General features: G+C 34.8%; 2 protein-coding genes and 1 non-coding gene across 3 annotated transcripts; 1 reads left to right on the forward strand and 2 right to left on the reverse strand.

Annotated features, from left to right (window-relative positions):
- The first annotated feature begins 2,680 nt into the window (after positions 1-2,680).
- LOC111789758 (cinnamoyl-CoA reductase-like SNL6) lies at positions 2,681-7,964 on the forward strand. The gene is made up of 5 exons (XM_087122251.1): positions 2,681-3,123; positions 4,626-4,810; positions 5,919-6,113; positions 6,627-6,783; positions 7,488-7,964. The coding sequence occupies exons 1-5, from the start codon at positions 2,853-2,855 to the stop codon at positions 7,808-7,810; spliced, it is 1,131 nt and encodes a 376-aa protein (XP_086978377.1). The 5' UTR covers positions 2,681-2,852; the 3' UTR covers positions 7,811-7,964.
- Positions 7,965-10,532: 2,568 nt separating this feature from the next.
- Positions 10,533-10,635, reverse strand: LOC111786200 (small nucleolar RNA snoR1). The gene has a single exon (XR_002814722.2). It is a non-coding gene; the product is annotated as a small nucleolar RNA snoR1 (small nucleolar RNA).
- Positions 10,636-13,359: 2,724 nt separating this feature from the next.
- On the reverse strand, positions 13,360-16,074 carry LOC111789696 (large ribosomal subunit protein bL12c-like). Its single transcript, XM_087122602.1, has 2 exons — positions 15,950-16,074; positions 13,360-15,358 (listed from the first exon to the last, which is right to left on the reverse strand). The coding sequence occupies exon 2, from the start codon at positions 14,084-14,086 to the stop codon at positions 13,514-13,516; it is 573 nt and encodes a 190-aa protein (XP_086978728.1). The 5' UTR covers positions 14,087-15,358; positions 15,950-16,074; the 3' UTR covers positions 13,360-13,513.
- Positions 16,075-17,240: the final 1,166 nt, after the last annotated feature.

The raw sequence follows: 17,240 nt of genomic DNA on the forward strand, positions 1-17,240 counted from the left end.
TTTCTCTAGCTGCCATATTTGATTTTTTTTTTCTTTTTCAAATCTTAATATTTTATTCAATTTTAAATTTCCTTTTTTTATATTTTAATTAGATTTTATCTTATTTATTACTTTAAATATATTTTAAGTTTTAATCATAATATAAAATTAAACATTTAAAAGTATAATGATTAAAATAGATAATTTTTAATTCTCTTTTATTGACTTGTTTTTTTACCTTTAAAAATATGGAAAATCTCTTTTATTAACTAATAATAATAATTTTCTTATCCCTCTTCAAAAATGACGGCCTATTTTCGTGGTCAACTAATTCCAATTTTAATTGGACTCGTGAACATTTAAAATTCTCAATAAATATATTAGTTTACAATTTTAATATACGAAAGTCAAAAGGATAAATTCACGAGCCAAATTACCCTACGAATTGAAGTCACGTACGTTACTTTGTCGGGGCTTTCTCTACCTTTAAATCACAAATTCATTGTTCGGGTCAACTAAATGTCAAACCGGGTTAGATTTTTTTTTTAGCTGGGTTGAATTTTTTGAAGACCGAAAATTTAGTTTGATTTGCGGGTTGACATTTTTTTTTTTGTCACGTCAACCTAACCAACCCCAAAAATAGAGTTACAACTCAACCCAACCTTATCTTCCTTTTAAAAAAAGTTTTTTAAGAATATTTAACATTTGTAACTAGTGTTAATGATGTCGGATTGCAAACTCTGTTCAGATGGCTTAAATCACTGACCCAAACTTTGATCTAAATAATTTTTTCAACTCGATATAATTCGAAACGCTATGATATGAAACTCGACCTAACCGGTTAGATGGTAGGAGACAAAAAATAATGGGTTGGTATTGGTGTTATGGACTTCCACGTACCTAACATTTGCTTGGTGACGTTCTTTTCTTTCCCCCCCGCTAATAATGACGAGGAAATGCGGTGTAAATAATAATACAAGAGTTTCCCATTATGCTTTTAGTCCAATTAAAATTAATGGTTAAATATAATACGAATTAAAAGAATTAAAATATAATTTTATTATTGATATTAATTATTATTATCTATATACTTATCAAGTGGGTAACTGTCAATTTATTTTTATTTATTTACGTGGTCCTTATCGACCACCTTTTTATCCTAAATCGAACGGTAAGAGAGGATGGATATTCCGTTGATATATTCGGAGGAGGAATCATGACTCTCCACAATAGTATGATATTGTCCACTTTGAACATAAGCTCTCGTAGCTTTGTTTTAGGCTTTCTCAAAAAACCTCGTATCAATGGAGATAGTATTCCTCACTTTTAAACACATTATTTTTACATAAATTAACCAACGCGGGACCCGCTTCCAATAATCTTCAACAATTCTGCCATAGTACAAAGTACTCGAATAGCCTCCCCTTAATCGAGGCTGACTCTTTTATTTGGAGCCCTCGAACAAAGGATGCAAAGTGCATCCTTTGTTCGACACTTTAGTCACTTTTGACTACACCTTTGAGGATCACAATTCTTTGTTTGATATTTGAAGATTCTATTGATACGCCTAAGTTTAGGGCATGACTTTGATACCATGTTTGGAATCACAACTCTCAAATAATCTTCGTGATTATCTTAACTTTTTTTTTAAAAACTTGAAATATTTAAAAAAATTTTAAACAAATTTTAAATAATACCTAGTTTCAAAATAGTCACGAATTTTCAAAAGTAATATTAGAAAGTTTGAGTATAATATATGAGATGTTAATAATGTAATTTTCGTCCGTATAGTAAAAAAAAAATTGAATATTTTTTTTATAAAATTGAAAGAAGTTAAAATTACTTTTAAAATTTCAAGATTATTTTAATAAAATATTAATCTTAAGAGAATTTTTTTTTTAATTTTTAATTTTTTGAAACTGCCTACTTCTATTAAAAAAATTCTTTTAATTCTATTTTTAAATAAATTGAGAAGTTCGAAAGTATTTTTATTAATTTAGGCTTATAAATTTTATCGGCTTAAAAACGCAAGCTCATACATCAAACGCAGGTGAGGAGAGAGAACCACGAGAGTAGGTAGAGAGAGAAAAAAAGACCTAATTTTTCCAACTACCTAAGATTAATTATTTAAATAAAATTGCATGGATGTAAATTTTTTTTAATTTAATATTAACCCTTAAAAAATTGAGTGGTAATAAAAAAAAACAATAATTTATGTAGTCGATTTGAAATATACTTCTAAAAATAATAATAATAAATGTAATGTTAATCCCTTAATTATCACTAATTGAAGCTTTACGAGTATATTGTTGATATAACTTATATTTTAACGATTCACCGATTCATTATTAAGCTATAGCGTGGTGTACACTGCTACTAATTTATTAGATGTACCATCACACATTTATGTCATCTTTTTAATAAATAGACAAAAATCATTGCTATGAAACAAAATATTGAATTAAATGTAAAATTGTAAAATATAATTTTGAAACATACTCAATTATTTAAATTGTTATTTTGGTCATTAACTAAATTTAATTTTGTACAAATCTCGATATATATATTAAATTAGGGATTTCGTGGAGCTTTTTAAATAAAATTAGTTGAGGAATTGATATGAAAGTGCCACGTTTCAATTTAGAATTGAGTTTTTTAAATAAAAAATTAAATAATTTAATGTTTGTTTATTGCGGGCGTCCCTGTTGTTCATTTCGGAGGAGCGGAGATTCCTGTGAAAACGTTCTTTTCGTGAGAGGGAACTAAGTCGCGAACGGATCTGAGATATAAATAATCACCACTCCTCTCAGACTCATTGCTTCCAAGATTCTGCGCGATCAGTTTCCACTCTGTTTCAACTTCAACAGATCGAAATGGGGATTGCAGGGGCGGAAGAGTGCCGGAGAGTGGAATTGGAGGAGCTCCGTCGCATCTCCGAGCGTGCTTGTATGCTTGCTGGTCGTCGGAAGAATTCTGATGAATTTCATGGAAGGAGAGTTTTGTCGAACTCCTCGAGTGACACCGACGAGGAGCCTGGCGACGAGCTCGTTTGCGTCACTAGTGGCGTCTCTCCCTTGGGCCTTGCGGTGGTGAATCTGCTCCTGCAGCGTGGATTTTCTGTTCGGATCGTTCTCGATAATCCTGGTTAGTTTTGACTTCTATTGCTGGTGATTTTCTTTTAAGAGTGAAATTTCTGCTCAGAATCGTTCGATTTTTTAGTGCTTTAGTCTTGATTTTCTCCTCTGATTTCAGCTTAATTTTTATCATTTTCCTGGTTACTTTCTCTTTACATTATCGGGAATCGTCTTTGAACTTGACGCATCTGATGCTTAGAATTGTTCGATGTTTAATGCTTAAGCTCTTGATTTCTCCTTTGTTCTAAGATTAACTTTGATTTTTTTCCGGATCACTTTCTGTTTCCTTTCTCGAAAAAGAACACGTTGCATTTTCGGGAAACTTTTTGGCATCTTTCGTCTCTGTTTCAGTGACCTTCATAGTCATGATCGTTCGATTTTCGAGTGCTTAACTATGATTTTCTTCTCTTTCCTATGCTTAACTCCATCATTGTCCAGATTACTTTTTGTTTTCTTTCTCGGTAAAAGCATATTGCATTTTCGGGAATCTACTTTGTATTTTACGCACATATTTCATTGACATTCTTACCGAGAATTGGATTTTTTTTTCGTGTTTAATTTTTTGTTTTTCCTTCTGTTCTATGCTCAACTTTGATCATCTTCCGGATTACTCTGTTTTCCTTCTCGTTTTTCGTCATTAACAACCAGAACAAAAGCATAATGCATTTTCGGGGATCTTCCTATTTCACGCTTCTGTTTCAGTAACATTGGTACTGAGAATCGTTCGATTTTTTAGTCCTCAACTCTTGATTTTCTCCTATGTTCTAAGTTCTGTCCTTAAGTTTGATCATCATCCAGATTCAAAAACAAGAAAGAGTATATTGCATTTCGGGAATCTTCTTCCTACTTCACGCATCTATTTGTTTCATAATATTGATTTCGTTTCCGAATTCATATCTTTATTTAGAACCGTGTTTCCAGTTGAGATAGAAAACAAGAATAGGACTAATTTGACTTTGGTGCTGCTGCTTGAGCAGATCGTCAACATTCAGCCACCAACAGCGGCAGCCTTTGTGTTTTTTATTCTATGAAAGCTTTTTATTCATAACCTTCTCTTTCCTTTAATTAAACATTTTCATTCGCATTTTCATAAACATTAACCATTATGATTTTATTTATTTATTCTTTTTTATTTTGTGAATCAACTAGAAAAAAAAAACCTATAAAAATCATTAACCATTATTTTTGCATATAAATAATTTTTAATCGATACAAAATTAAAAGTTGAAATTTCATTAGGCATAATATATAATTTTATATGTAATAGATGAATGGTAATTTAAAAATTCAGACTAAACTTACAATTTAAATACAAAAAATTAATGCATTAAACTTCAGATCAAATATTATAAATTTGACTTGGTCAACTAAATATATGAATGATCTGATGCAGGAAGAGACGTTAGAAGATAATTATTGTTTTAGATTTAATTATTGTAAATTTCTTGTTTTTGTATTTAACTTGGAATGGAATTTTAATAAATGATGTAATTATGCTTGAAAATGATGCAGAAGATAGAGAAAAACTGGGAGAGATGAATTCGGAAGCGGGTGGGATTAGAATCAATGGCAGCAAAGTATCGACGGTGTCGGCCAACCTGACGGAGTGCGATAGCTTAGCAAATGCTTTTGAAGGCTGTCGCGGTGTCTTCCATACCTCTTCTTTCATCGATCCTACTGGCCTCACTGGCTATTCGGTACGCATTTTTTTATAGCTAATATGCATCATTTTCTAAGCTTTTAAATAATTTTTTTAGTTCTCAATTTTCAAAATATTTTATTTTCGTACTGTTGGCTCAGTAGTCTTAAATGTTTTAGAATCACGTGGCCGTCACAGTTTTATTTATTATTATTATTTTTTTTTTTTTTACAAAAATATAGATATAAAATATTTAAACATTTAAAGTGTAAAATAGCCTAACAAGTTGGAGATTAAAAAAAAAAAAAAAAAAAAAATCAAATGGTTAAGTGGAAGACACGTCAACATTGTGCCTAACAGCGCGTGAAAGTCTTAATGAAGCGGTGGAAGATTAAAAACCATCCCATTGTTGCATTGTTGGATGTTTTTTTATCCGTCCACACAATCACTTCGGCATTCATTTATCGGAAGAATTGAGTTGCCTAATTAATTACATTTAATGTCACGAAATGTTTAGGTAGGATCATGAGTTTATAGTCGAAGAATACTCTCTTCCTTGGTACGATAACTTTTGAGGAAGCCTAAATCAAAACTACGAGAGTTTATGCTCAAAGTGGACAAATATCGTACCATTGTGGAGAGTCGTGTTCGTCTAACATAGTATTAGAATCCTGCCCTAAACTTAGTCATGTCAATAGAATCTTCAAATGTCGAACAAATGACTCCAAAAGAAAAAGGAGTCAAGGCTCCTGGAAGGCATAGTAAAAAATGACGAAGACTCCAAAAGAAAAAGGAGTCGAGCCTCAATTAAGGGGAGACGTACTTTATTCGAGTAGAGGTGTTAGATGAAAGTCCCACATCGGCTAATTTAGGGAATGATCATGGGTTTATAATGAAGAAAGACTATCTCCATTGGTACGAGCCTTTTTGGGAAGCCCAAAGCAAGGCCACGAGAGCTTATGCTCAAAGTGGATAATATCATACCATTGTGGAGAGTCGTGTTCGTCTAACAACGAATGTATATATATATATGACGATGAAATATTTTGTAATGCTATGGAATTAAGAAATTATTAATGAAGTTTAAATTCTTCTAAACATCTTTTAGTTTCCATTTTAACATAGTCTAACCTTCTCTTTCAAATGGTGATGCTGCATCCCAAAAGAAAGCCATGGCTGAGGTGGAAAAGAATGTGAGTGAGAATGTTATGGAGGCATGTGGAAGAACATCCTCTGTAAGATACTGTGTTTTTACCTCTTCACTTTTGGCCTGCATATGGCGTGACGGTACACGAGCTGAGCTCCTGCCAGTCGTCGACCATGATTGTTGGAGCGATCAATCGTTATGCATCGATAAAAAAGTAAGTCTAAAGATCTAAACTTATTTACTGTTTTATTTTTCGGAACTGTTTCTAAAAACTATAATTGAATAATATGTGAATGTTAAGCTTATAATGAATTCAGAATTATATTTACAAGCCCCTGATATTCGTTTTAAAGAGGAGTAATTTATACAAAGTGGTTAGATCTTTGTTTGTGGTGTATTTTTCCTCTTACATCTTTCTTTTAAGTGGTTAGACATTTTTGTGTCCGGATGAAAAGGGACTATTTATCTTCCTTCTTTTACTATAATATTTATAAAAAAAACCATCAACTTATAAAAGTGAATTTGAACATATCACAAGAATATTGTGTGCTTTAAAAAGTGAATTTGAATACATCATTTGCATATGAGAAAATAAAGATGAACTTCAAAGAGATGTTATTATTTATTGTGCTTTATAAGTGGACCATTTATCTTTTAACTTGATGTGGAAATATTATTATGGGGTTTTGAAAAAGGCAATTTATATTGGTTGTTGTTGGAATTCAAGCTATGGTATGCTTTGGGGAAGCTAAGGGCTGAGAAGGCAGCATGGAGAATTGCAAAAGAAAGAGGTTTAAAGTTAGTCACCATTTGTTCTGCCTTGGTGACGGCTCCTGACCTCTGTAATATGAGGAATTCAACTGCAACAATTGCTTATCTCAAAGGTACTTTTTTTTTTTCTTGATGGTGTCATTTAGTGTTCACTTACTCAATACTTACCATTTAAATTTTAATTATATGGCATCAATATATGCTCGTGTTAATGTATTGTGATAAAAAAAAATTGTACTATAGTTGCCCCGTAATAAAATAAACTTAGAAATTTGAGTTCAAAATGAACTATGAGAGATTATTTAGATGAGTTTAGTTCTTAACTTGACTTAACATGTATGGTAGAGAGAGGTTTTCACACCCTTATAAAAAATGTTTCGCTTTCTTCCCTAACCGATGTGGGATCTCACAATCCACCCACCTTCGAGACCCAGCGTTCTCGTTGGCTTCCCTTCTCCAATCGATGTGGGACCCCCCAAAATTCACCCTTTTCGGGTTCCAATGTCCTTGCTATCACATCGCCTCATGTCCACCTCCTTTGGGGCTTAGCCTCCTCACTTGCACATCGTACGGTGTCTGGCTCTGATATCATTTGTAATGGGTTAAGCCCACTACTAGCAGATATTGTTCTCTTTAGGCATTATCTTTCGAGCTTTCTCTCAAGGTTTTAAAACATCTATGCTAGGGAGAGGTTTCCACATCGTTATAAAGAATGTTTCGTTCACGTTTCAATTGACGTGGGATCTCAGAGTATTATTTTCCATAATCGTGAATTTCATTCAAGTTTTCGATCTTTCTCACTTCTAATTGATATCAGGAGCACAAGAGATGTACGAGCAAGGGATATTAGCGACCGTAAGCATGCGAAGATTAGCGGAGGCCCATGTGAATGTGTACGAGGCAATGGGAGAAAACGAGGCACATGGAAGGTACATTTGTTTTGATCAAATAATCAAAACACAGGCTGAGGCCGAGGCTTTGGCAAGGGAAATATGTGTGCCTGTGAGCAAAATTTGCGAATCCCAAGAAGCATCAACAAGCACTTCCAGTAAGTTTCAGTTATCAAACAAAAGGCTTTTCAATCTCACTTCTTCAAGAGCTCCTACTCGCTGTTATTCTCTGACGCATTTCCCTATTTAAGAAAAAGGTAGCAGCACAAAGTTGAGTACAGTAGTGGTAAAAAGCTGAATAATTACTGCTACTTATCTATCTATGGGGTAGATGGTTAATTATTGTACGACAGGTATGAAATAAATATTTAAAAATTTAAAGAAAAAATTTATGATGGTTCCTATGTTCTTAGTCCATTTTTTTTTTAATTTGATTCTAAATCTTTTAAAAGGTTCTACTAGGACAAGAAGATCACAATTAACCTCCCCTTTCACACCCTAAATTTCACGAGATGTCACAATGACTACTTCGATTTCTTTTGGAAAGAAATGCTTAATATGTATATACGTACTACTATTCTACGAGAATTAGTCTTCCGTCTAGTGTGGAGCACACACGCCCTTTTCCTTAAGTTATCCCAATAAATAGTTTGTGTAACATCATCATGATGCTCTAGGTAACATCCCGATGTTGTACCCAAGTTCATGTGTTCTATTGCTTTTTTAACTAAAAAAAATATAATTAGTTGTTTGAAAATGATGGTTATAGTTGTATTTGGTATGTTGGAGCTATACACATTTTCGTTTGAACAGGTAAATTTAAATTAGAATATAGAAAGTAAAATTAGATATAATTTAGCTAATGGCTAATATAATATCTGCCACTACTATCAAATTTGTTGTGTTGTAAAAAAAAAATGAAAATAAAATAAAATAAAATATTTTTTAAATGAGACAATAAAGTTTTGACGATTACAGTAAATGGTTGACACCTAAGTTTTCTTTAAGGTTGGTCGCAAGTGTCTCAAGATCGATGCCAAAACTTTATATCAATAATTGAGTGAATGAGGTTTTTGCTAGGGGTGTACATACATGCACTGGTGGCGTGTATGGCCGAACAAGCTTGGATTTTGCATGAGCAATGTTCAATCGAAGGTCCGATGTCGCCACAAAGCTCGGTGAAAAATGAATACGGGGCCTGAGTTTTCTTTAAGGTTGGTTGTGTGCGTATTAAGATTACACGCCACATGGTTGAAAAAGTGAATATTCGATTGGCAAAGACAAAAAAATGAAAACCACAAAAATGGACAAAAAAATAAATATGAGCTTGTCATCATGACGTTACACAGTTGAAAAAGTATGACCGTGACACTTGAAGTTGGTTGGATGAACATGAACTCAATAACCTAAACCAACCCAATTGAATTATTGGGGTGGGTTTAGTTAATTTTTCTAAATTCTACTGATTCTTCTACTAATTCTATTGAATTATTGGGGTGGGTTGAGTTAATTTTTCTAAATTCTACTGATTCTTCTACTAATTCTATTAAGATTATGTCGGAGAAGTGACTTAGGCAATGCTGATAATCCCCCACACAGGTTCAAATCTAGCTGTTGACAATATCTTATAAACTCGTTTATATCATTTTTATACAATTTCAAACACATTATGAATAAACTAAAAAATAATTTTCATAAATTTTATCTTAGATGGTATAATGACCGTCAAAATGGTGGTGGCAAACGGCAGAGATACACAACCGAGAGAAACGACACACGTATGATGATGACATTGAAGAATCATCCCATGTTGGTTCGTTTTAAAATCAAAATCCTTCAAAGGCTCTAACACTTATTTATATACTAGTGAACTTCTTAGTCTAAATTAATATCTAATAATCACCATTAAAGAGATCCCTTTTTAGTTAAACTAGTTCGGAAATCATTCGCAATCATGAATAGGACTAATACGTCGCGGTCAAGTAGAAATAACAAATCTCAGAAATCCAACCTTTTTCACATTTCCACCATTAATTTTTTTTTGAAGTGTTTTTAGGCACAGCTGGTTAATTAACAAATATTTAATGGTTTAGAAAGTATGGTTGGCTCGATTAAAATTCAAAAAGCTTAAAAGACAATAATTCTCTTAATAAAATGGTGGTAATAAATCAATTTCATAACAAGCGAAAGATTTGCTACAACCGCACAAGTAACTCGAAAATAATGACAAATCAATGTTCAAACTAAAAGAGAACAAATCATAAGATTTGTAACTCTAAAATGTCCAAGAGTAATTGGACAAATCATAAGATTTGTAACTCTAAAATGCCCAAGAGTACTTGAACAGATCATAAGATTTGTAACTCTAAAATGCCCAAGCGTACTTGAACAAATCATAAGATCTGTAACTCTAAAATGCCCAAGAGTTGTTTTGAAACAAGATTTGTGAATATGAAAAGTATCGATCATAATGACAAATCAATGTAGAATCAAACTAAAAGAAAACAAATCATAAGGTTTGTAACTCGAAAACGTCAAAGAGTACTTTTGAAACAAGATTTGTGAATATGAAAAGTATCGATCATAATGACAAGTCAATGTAGAATCGAACTAAAAGAGAACAAATCATAAGGTTTGAAACTCGAAAATGTCCAGGAGTATTTTTTAAAACAAAATTTGTGAATATGAAAAGTACATCATAATGACAAATCGATGTAGAATGAAAAGTCCTTCAAAAGATCGATTTAGCATCAACCATAATCCTTTTTATCGCAAGAAGTTAAAATGTTTGGTGGCGAACGAGAAAGCCACCGAAGAATGGCAGCTACGAGTCGACGACAGAATAGATGAAAAATTACTTTTAAATTCAAGATACGACATCAGTCAGAGAAGCAAAAAAAATCGAACACATCTAAAGACGATTTAAAATTGAAAAGAAAAACAACAGCGAAGCTTCTGTAAACAGAAAAAATGGCTCAGAGAGTTGCTGAATCTGCTCAATGAAGAGCGATCTGTTTCAGAACGCACTTCTCATACAAGAGGTGTCAGAAATAAAGAGCAATAATCATCCTCGCCGTGATAACAGAAAGACATGAAAATCGAATGAGAAGATTAAGAAAAACAACGGTCACCGGAGAACTGCGGCTCTGCGAATTAGGGTTTCGGAATTCCCATTTGATACAATGAGGAAGAGAGGACTCCTCCCGGCATTTTATATCTTAACATTTGGGCCTTTTGACTCCGGGCCCGAGTGGACCTCATGGTCTAAAAGCCCATTATATTGGGCTGATGATGGCCCAAACTATCCTTACCAATGGTGGGAATATGGTGCGTGTGCGCTTTTAATTACAATAATAGTTCATGTGAAAATTTTAATTGGTCTTTAATTCTTAAATTGGATTTAAATTTTGTTTCCAGTAAGATCTTCTTGGTTCAAAAAATTTATAGACTACAACCAATAATTTCCTAATTGCAAAATGAACTATATTACAGGAATATATTTTATACCTCCACAATCCTAAACATCTTCTGAAAAAATTGTTTCAACCCAATACAGCCTCGTCATTTTGTCATTCTCATTTGAAGCTTCCACCCTAACGGCCCAAATCCACAGCTAGCAGATATTGTCTCTTTGGGCTTTCCCTTTCGGGCTTTCCCTTTCGGGCTTTCCCTTAAGGCTTTAAAATGCATATGCTAGGGAAGACTTTCACACCCAGTAAATGGTGGTTTGTTTTCCTCCCCAACCAATGTGGGACATCACAATCCACCCCCTTCGAGGCCCAGCGTCCTCGCTGACACTCTTTCCTTCCTCCAATCAATGTGGGACCGCTCCCCAAATTCACCCCCTTTGGGGCCTAGCTTTCCCTTAAGGCTTTAAAACGCACATGCTAGGGAAGGCTTTCACACCCGGTAAATGGTGGTTTGTTCTCCTCCCCAACCAATGTGGGACATCACAATCCACCCCCTTCGGGGCCCAGCGTCCTCGCTGGCACTCTTTCCTTCCTCCAATCGAATTCACCCCCTTTGGGGCCTAGCTTTCCCTTAAGGCTTTAAAACGCACATGCTAGGGAAGGCTTTCACACCCGGTAAATGGTGGTTTGTTCTCCTCCCCAACCAATGTAGGACATCACAATCCACCCCTTTCGGGGCCCAACGTCCTCGCTGGCACTCTTTCCTTCCTCCAATCGATGTGGGGCCGCTCCCCAAATTCACCCCCTTTGGGGCCTAGCGTCTTTACTGGCACACTACCTCGTGTCTACCCCCTTCGGGGAGTAGCAAGAAGGCTGACACATCGTCCGATATTTGGCTCTGATACCATTTGTAATGGCCCAGATCTACCTCTAGCAGATATTGTATTCTTTGGGCTTTCCCTGCTCTCCCTTTAAAACACCTAGGGGAAGGTTTTCACACCTTCATAAATAGTGGTCCTTCCCACCCTCATAAATAATGGTGGTTTGTTCTCCTCCCCAACCAATGTGGGACATCACATGAAGAATTGTTCATACTAGTTCTGATCCTCTCCCAGCATTTAGTATAGAACAATGTCAAGGATTACTGGCCTCTACTTGGGTTCTCTGTGTTCTAATGCTGCTCCTACATTTTGAGCATTGGATCCTTCATTCGGGTGCACTCGAGATTCTTCAAGATTTCTGATATGACCGTTTTCTGCCTAATCGTTCATTCTCCATAATGTGATGTTCATTCCATCGTTTGGCTTTAATCTCATCTCTATCGGGGCTTGAACTAGAAATTTACCTAATGATGTGATGTTCGTTCCATGATTTCGCTTCAATCTCATCTCCATCAGAGCCTGAACTAGAAATTTACCGAATAATGTGATGTTTGTTCCATTATTTCGCTTCAATCTCCTCTCCATCAGGGCCTAAACTAGAAATTTACTGAATAATGTAATGTTCGTTCCATCGTCTCGCTTCAATCTACTGTCCATCAGGGCATGAACCAAAAAAATACCTAATAATGTTGAATTCATTCCATGATTTCACTTCAATCTCATCTCCATCAGGGCCTGACCTAGAAATTTACCTATTGTGGTCCGATTGGATGGTGATTTTAATGTCTCCTTCAGGAAGAGTTATCTTGGACGATTGGAAAAACTAAGACTTGGCTTTCTACTTTGTTTCTTATAGGACTTGACATGCTTGTCTTGGCCACTCCTCAAATAATAATCTTCTTGCTTGCTATAAGGGATGCTCTTTGTTTTGATTCCGCTAAGAAATCTCTGCACCTTGTTTAGTGTCCTTGGGCTAAACAGAATAGACTATCGTTTACATCACACAAGCATGTTGGGGCCATATCAAACTTATACTCATGCTGCTTATCTTTTCTGTTTCAACACTTGTAGGATTATTGAGACACAGTTTGGGATTCCATCAAACAATTTCGTTCTGATGCACTAGAGTTGTCATTTTTCAATCTAAAGGTGTTATTCATCAGCTTTCGTGTGTTGGACAGCCTGAACAAAACTTTACAACACTCCATGATTGAACACAAGATTTAACATATCCTAAATATTCCTTATTCAGGGAACCTAAGAAATTTTGAAATTTTGGGAAGAATGTGTACTGCCCACTGCTGATTTCTTGATAAATCGTACTCCTCTTCCCATTTTATAAGGCTTAGCTTTGATAAAATTGTATTCACCAATTAACAATTGAAAAGAAAATACCCCAACTCTAATTTCAGCAGAACGCCTAAGCTAAACTTCTTGTTGGCATTTTAACAAACACATTGTATGCAAGAAAGAGCAACAGGACAGAACACAGCTAGAGCAATGGCGAGTTGAGCACACAAAAATTCAGGAGCAATAAGGCATTCATGAACAGAATATCAACTAAATTTTTCAACAGTTAACAACAAAAAATAACCCCATTTCTAATTCGACTAGAATGCCTACATTGTAAACCTTAAAAATTGAAGAAACTAACCAGCCAAATCAAACGATAGCAATCTTTGCGCCAGCCTCTTCAAGCTGCTTCTTCGCATCCTCCGCCTCTTCCTTCGATATTCCTTCTTTAAACTTCTTCGGCAAACCTTCAATCAGCTCCTTCGCTTCCTTCAACGCCAAGCTCGTCAAAGCCCTAACAGCCTTAATCACCGAAATCCTCGCATTACTCGGCACTTCCTCAATAACAACATCGAACTCGGTCTTCTCCTCAACGGCAGCCGCATCGTCACCTCCGGCAGCCGCGCCAGGAGCAACGACGGCGGCGGCAGGCGCGAAAGCGGCGGCGGAAACACCAAGTTTCTCTTGGAGGTAATCAACTAGAGTACGAGCCTCTTCGAGAGTCAACTTGGAGATGACATCGCCGATTTCTGTAACTTTCTCCGGCACAGCGGCGGCAGAGAGTGGGCGACAATGAACAAAGCGAAGAGAGAGATTGGTGAAGGAGAAAGAGAAGGGAAATTGGATTGAAGTGGATCTGAGGGAATGGGAGAAATTTGATGGATAAGAGGATGAAGAACAAGAAGGTAATCGGAGTGAAGCGGTGGAGAGAGCGGAAGACATCTCTGTAGAGAGCGAGATCAAATAATTTGGAGAAGAAGATAGGATAGAGTTACAGTACTGCGATCTCCAGAAATGAAAGGATAAATTTGAATTCTATTTTGGACGAAATTACCCTTGATTCCTTCTCCAGGAGAGTGTTTATGTAAGGGGTATTGTTGGTATAACAAATAGCCTGGAGAGTTTTTGTTTAATTAAATTTTAAATAGAGAAAAAGGGCATTTGTAGAATCGAACTCGGGACCATTATATTACTTAAAAACATATTACGTGACGTGGAGTAAGAAATTTCAGCGCCCAGAAAATCGGCCCAAAATTGAAGTGGGCCCAGTTGGGGCCCAAGTTCGAGACCCAAAATCTTTTACCAATAAAATCAAAATTAATATAAATACTTTTAAAAAAATCTAAAAAATACTCTAGGGAATACAATAGATAGGTATTAACATATCAACCATACGATTCATCAACGACCACTTTACCAACGGCGTTTTTGTTATGTCGTTATAGGAGGGTTTCGAATGAAATAAGGATACGAGAGAGCACATGGATAGTACCAAAACTCTTGTGCCCTGATCCCTTGGTCTATTAGTGAACTATCTCTCTCGGAATTGTGAAAAATGTTGCTACTAAAATGGATCTGCTATAGCTACTCGATCTCAATTAAATGAAATTATGGGTTTGGGAGATTAGAATAGCATCTTCGTTTTGACATTTTTTTAATGATGATGTTTTTTGAAGCACAATTGATCGTATAACGTCGAAAACGTGCAATTAAGCAAAAGGGTTCAAACAAAACACTCCCATCCCTAATTTTTAACGAAAGATCATAAATATATAAACTAGAGACAATATCTTCATAGATACGAGATTTTTTTTAGTAAAGTCAAAGGGTAAGGTTTGACCCAATAACCCGACTAATCCAAATCATAAAAGTTGGATTGGGTTAGATTTTTCGGAGTTTGGGTTGGGTTGAATTTTTGAAGAATTGAAAAAAAAATAGGTCAACTCGACCAACCAAACTCTACCCCTACTTTTTAGATTATTATGAATTTTAAGAATATTTGACATTTGAATCTGATTTTGATGATGGGTTATGACCGGTAAATATTTGATATTTTAGTTATTAATGTAACTTATATGGTCGATAAGTATAATTTTTTAAATAATTATAAAAAAATAAACCAACAACCCAACCCAACTCGAAAATAGAGGGTAGGGTTAGGTTGGGTTGTGAACTCTATTTAGGTTGCTTGGGTCACCCATCCAAACCGTGTACCTGTAAAATTGACCACTCAATAAAAATTAATCAAACATTTAACGTTTTAATTATTGATATATTTATTAATTAGTTGAGTTATACTTCAATTTATAAAACCGACAAAATTAGGACGCCCCTTATAAGTATTATGGGATGAGGCATGGTCCCATACATGATTTTCAATATCCATTAAAAATGTATGTCCATAGGTATGATGGGGTTTCCATTTTAGTCATGGCAAATTGATTGGATTTTCAAATCTTTTTAATTTTAAATAAATAATTTTTAAAAAAAAAATACAATTTTAATTCTATATTATTACTCTTAAATTTAAACTCATCCATAAAATTTAAATAATAATTATAATTATTTTTATTTATTTTTTTATTAAAAAAAAACAATTATATATATATATATATATATATATAACTCTGCATAGGGCTAGAACTTTGGGGCTAGTCTCCAAAGGGATTCGCCGTGTACTATAGTATGCTAAATTTGACGGCTGATGATGATTTTAGTTCGAAAACTACATGAGTTGACTTTATTCTCCATCGGTACTATTCGAGTTTCCGAAAATCGAGAGAGGAAAGAAAGAAGAATACTTACCAGATAAAGAGCTGTGCATTGGTTTCAAAGTGTTCGTTCGACACTCTTCGATAGTACGTAACTCGGATCAAAAAAGTGGTGTGAAACAATTCTATCTAAAAAGTATATTTTTTTTCTACCTTAATAATGGAGCGAGAATGGTCTATTTATAAGAAAAGAACGCATCATTACCTTGTTAGATTCATGGACTTAGATATCGGCCTCTCTCGATCCGATTTGTGGGTATAGGTTGTCTATTGATAGTAACAAGTCAATGAAAGTGCGCCTACCATGGCCGAAAATTGGTCTCCTAAGTTACACGACACGAAGGACGAACTCTTACCTACCAGGAAGAGTAGGTACATTCATTCGTCCATTAAAGTCGAGAAAGAAGTCAATAGCCAACCGCCCTTGATGAAGGAAGCTAATCAAGGTACGCTTACTACTCGATTGTGTGTGCCTTTATAATTGCAAAGGAAGAGTCGTGTTAGGTCAAGTTGTCGAGTTGACGTTAAAAACATTTTATCGTAAAAAATAGCGATACTTATAGAACTAGCTACGAGACTTTAAATCTTTTATGAAGATCAAGTTTGCGTGTGTCTCTTCATTGACTCGTTTAAAACTTGAAAACAAATACTCGTGACCGAGCAAAGAGTTGCTTCGAGCTAAACATGCCTATCTTTGAAGTTTCTATCACTACCGAAAAGGACTATTAATTTTTTAAAACATTTCTTAATCATTGTATCCTCACGATCACTTTCATTCGATTATGGTCTCGATTTATTTATATACACCTATTTTCTTCGAGCATCACAAAATTCTTCATAAGAAAATCTTCAGGAGGTCCCGAACATAAGATTGCTCAAGTCAAACACGGTTAACATTCGAAGTTCCAATGATTAAGCAAGTGCATTTTACTCCTGTAGCTTTTAAATTTTTCTCCATATACTCAAATTGGTGAGCGGTCTCAGCTCATTCACGCACCCCTCCTTTACTCAGATATAACTTATCTTTGTAACGTTAACGCAATCAATCTCGAACCAGAAGCTCGATGCGTGAAATCTCTTGAAAGTTGTATCTCTTGCTTCGTACGTTTCTAACGGTCTCGAAGAAAAAGAATCGGAGAAGGTAAGCTTATATGGTTATTTTAAGTGTCACATGGGAGAGTTATTCAAATCTCACATGGGATGGCAATTGAATTAAATATTTGATTTTAAGCACAAAGAACATGTGATGAAAAAGGAAAATGAGTGGTTCATAACAAAATATGTCCATTTGTTTTCAATAACTTTCTTATAAAAGATAATGCATG

The sequence above is a fragment of the Cucurbita pepo genome, chromosome 3 (assembly GCF_057944985.1).
Source record: "Cucurbita pepo subsp. pepo isolate OVF chromosome 3, ASM5794498v1, whole genome shotgun sequence".
Taxonomy (NCBI): domain Eukaryota; kingdom Viridiplantae; phylum Streptophyta; class Magnoliopsida; order Cucurbitales; family Cucurbitaceae; genus Cucurbita; species Cucurbita pepo.

Coding starts and splice junctions, on each gene's coding strand:
- LOC111789758 (XM_087122251.1), top strand. CDS start 2,853: ATGGGGATTGCAGGGGCGGAAGAGTGCCGGAGAGTGGAATTGGAGGAG. Junction 6,114..6,626: donor CGTTATGCATCGATAAAAAA/GTAAGTCTAAAG, acceptor TTGGAATTCAAG/CTATGGTATGCTTTGGGGAA. Junction 6,784..7,487: donor AACAATTGCTTATCTCAAAG/GTACTTTTTTTT, acceptor AATTGATATCAG/GAGCACAAGAGATGTACGAG.
- LOC111789696 (XM_087122602.1), bottom strand. CDS start 14,086: ATGTCTTCCGCTCTCTCCACCGCTTCACTCCGATTACCTTCTTGTTCT.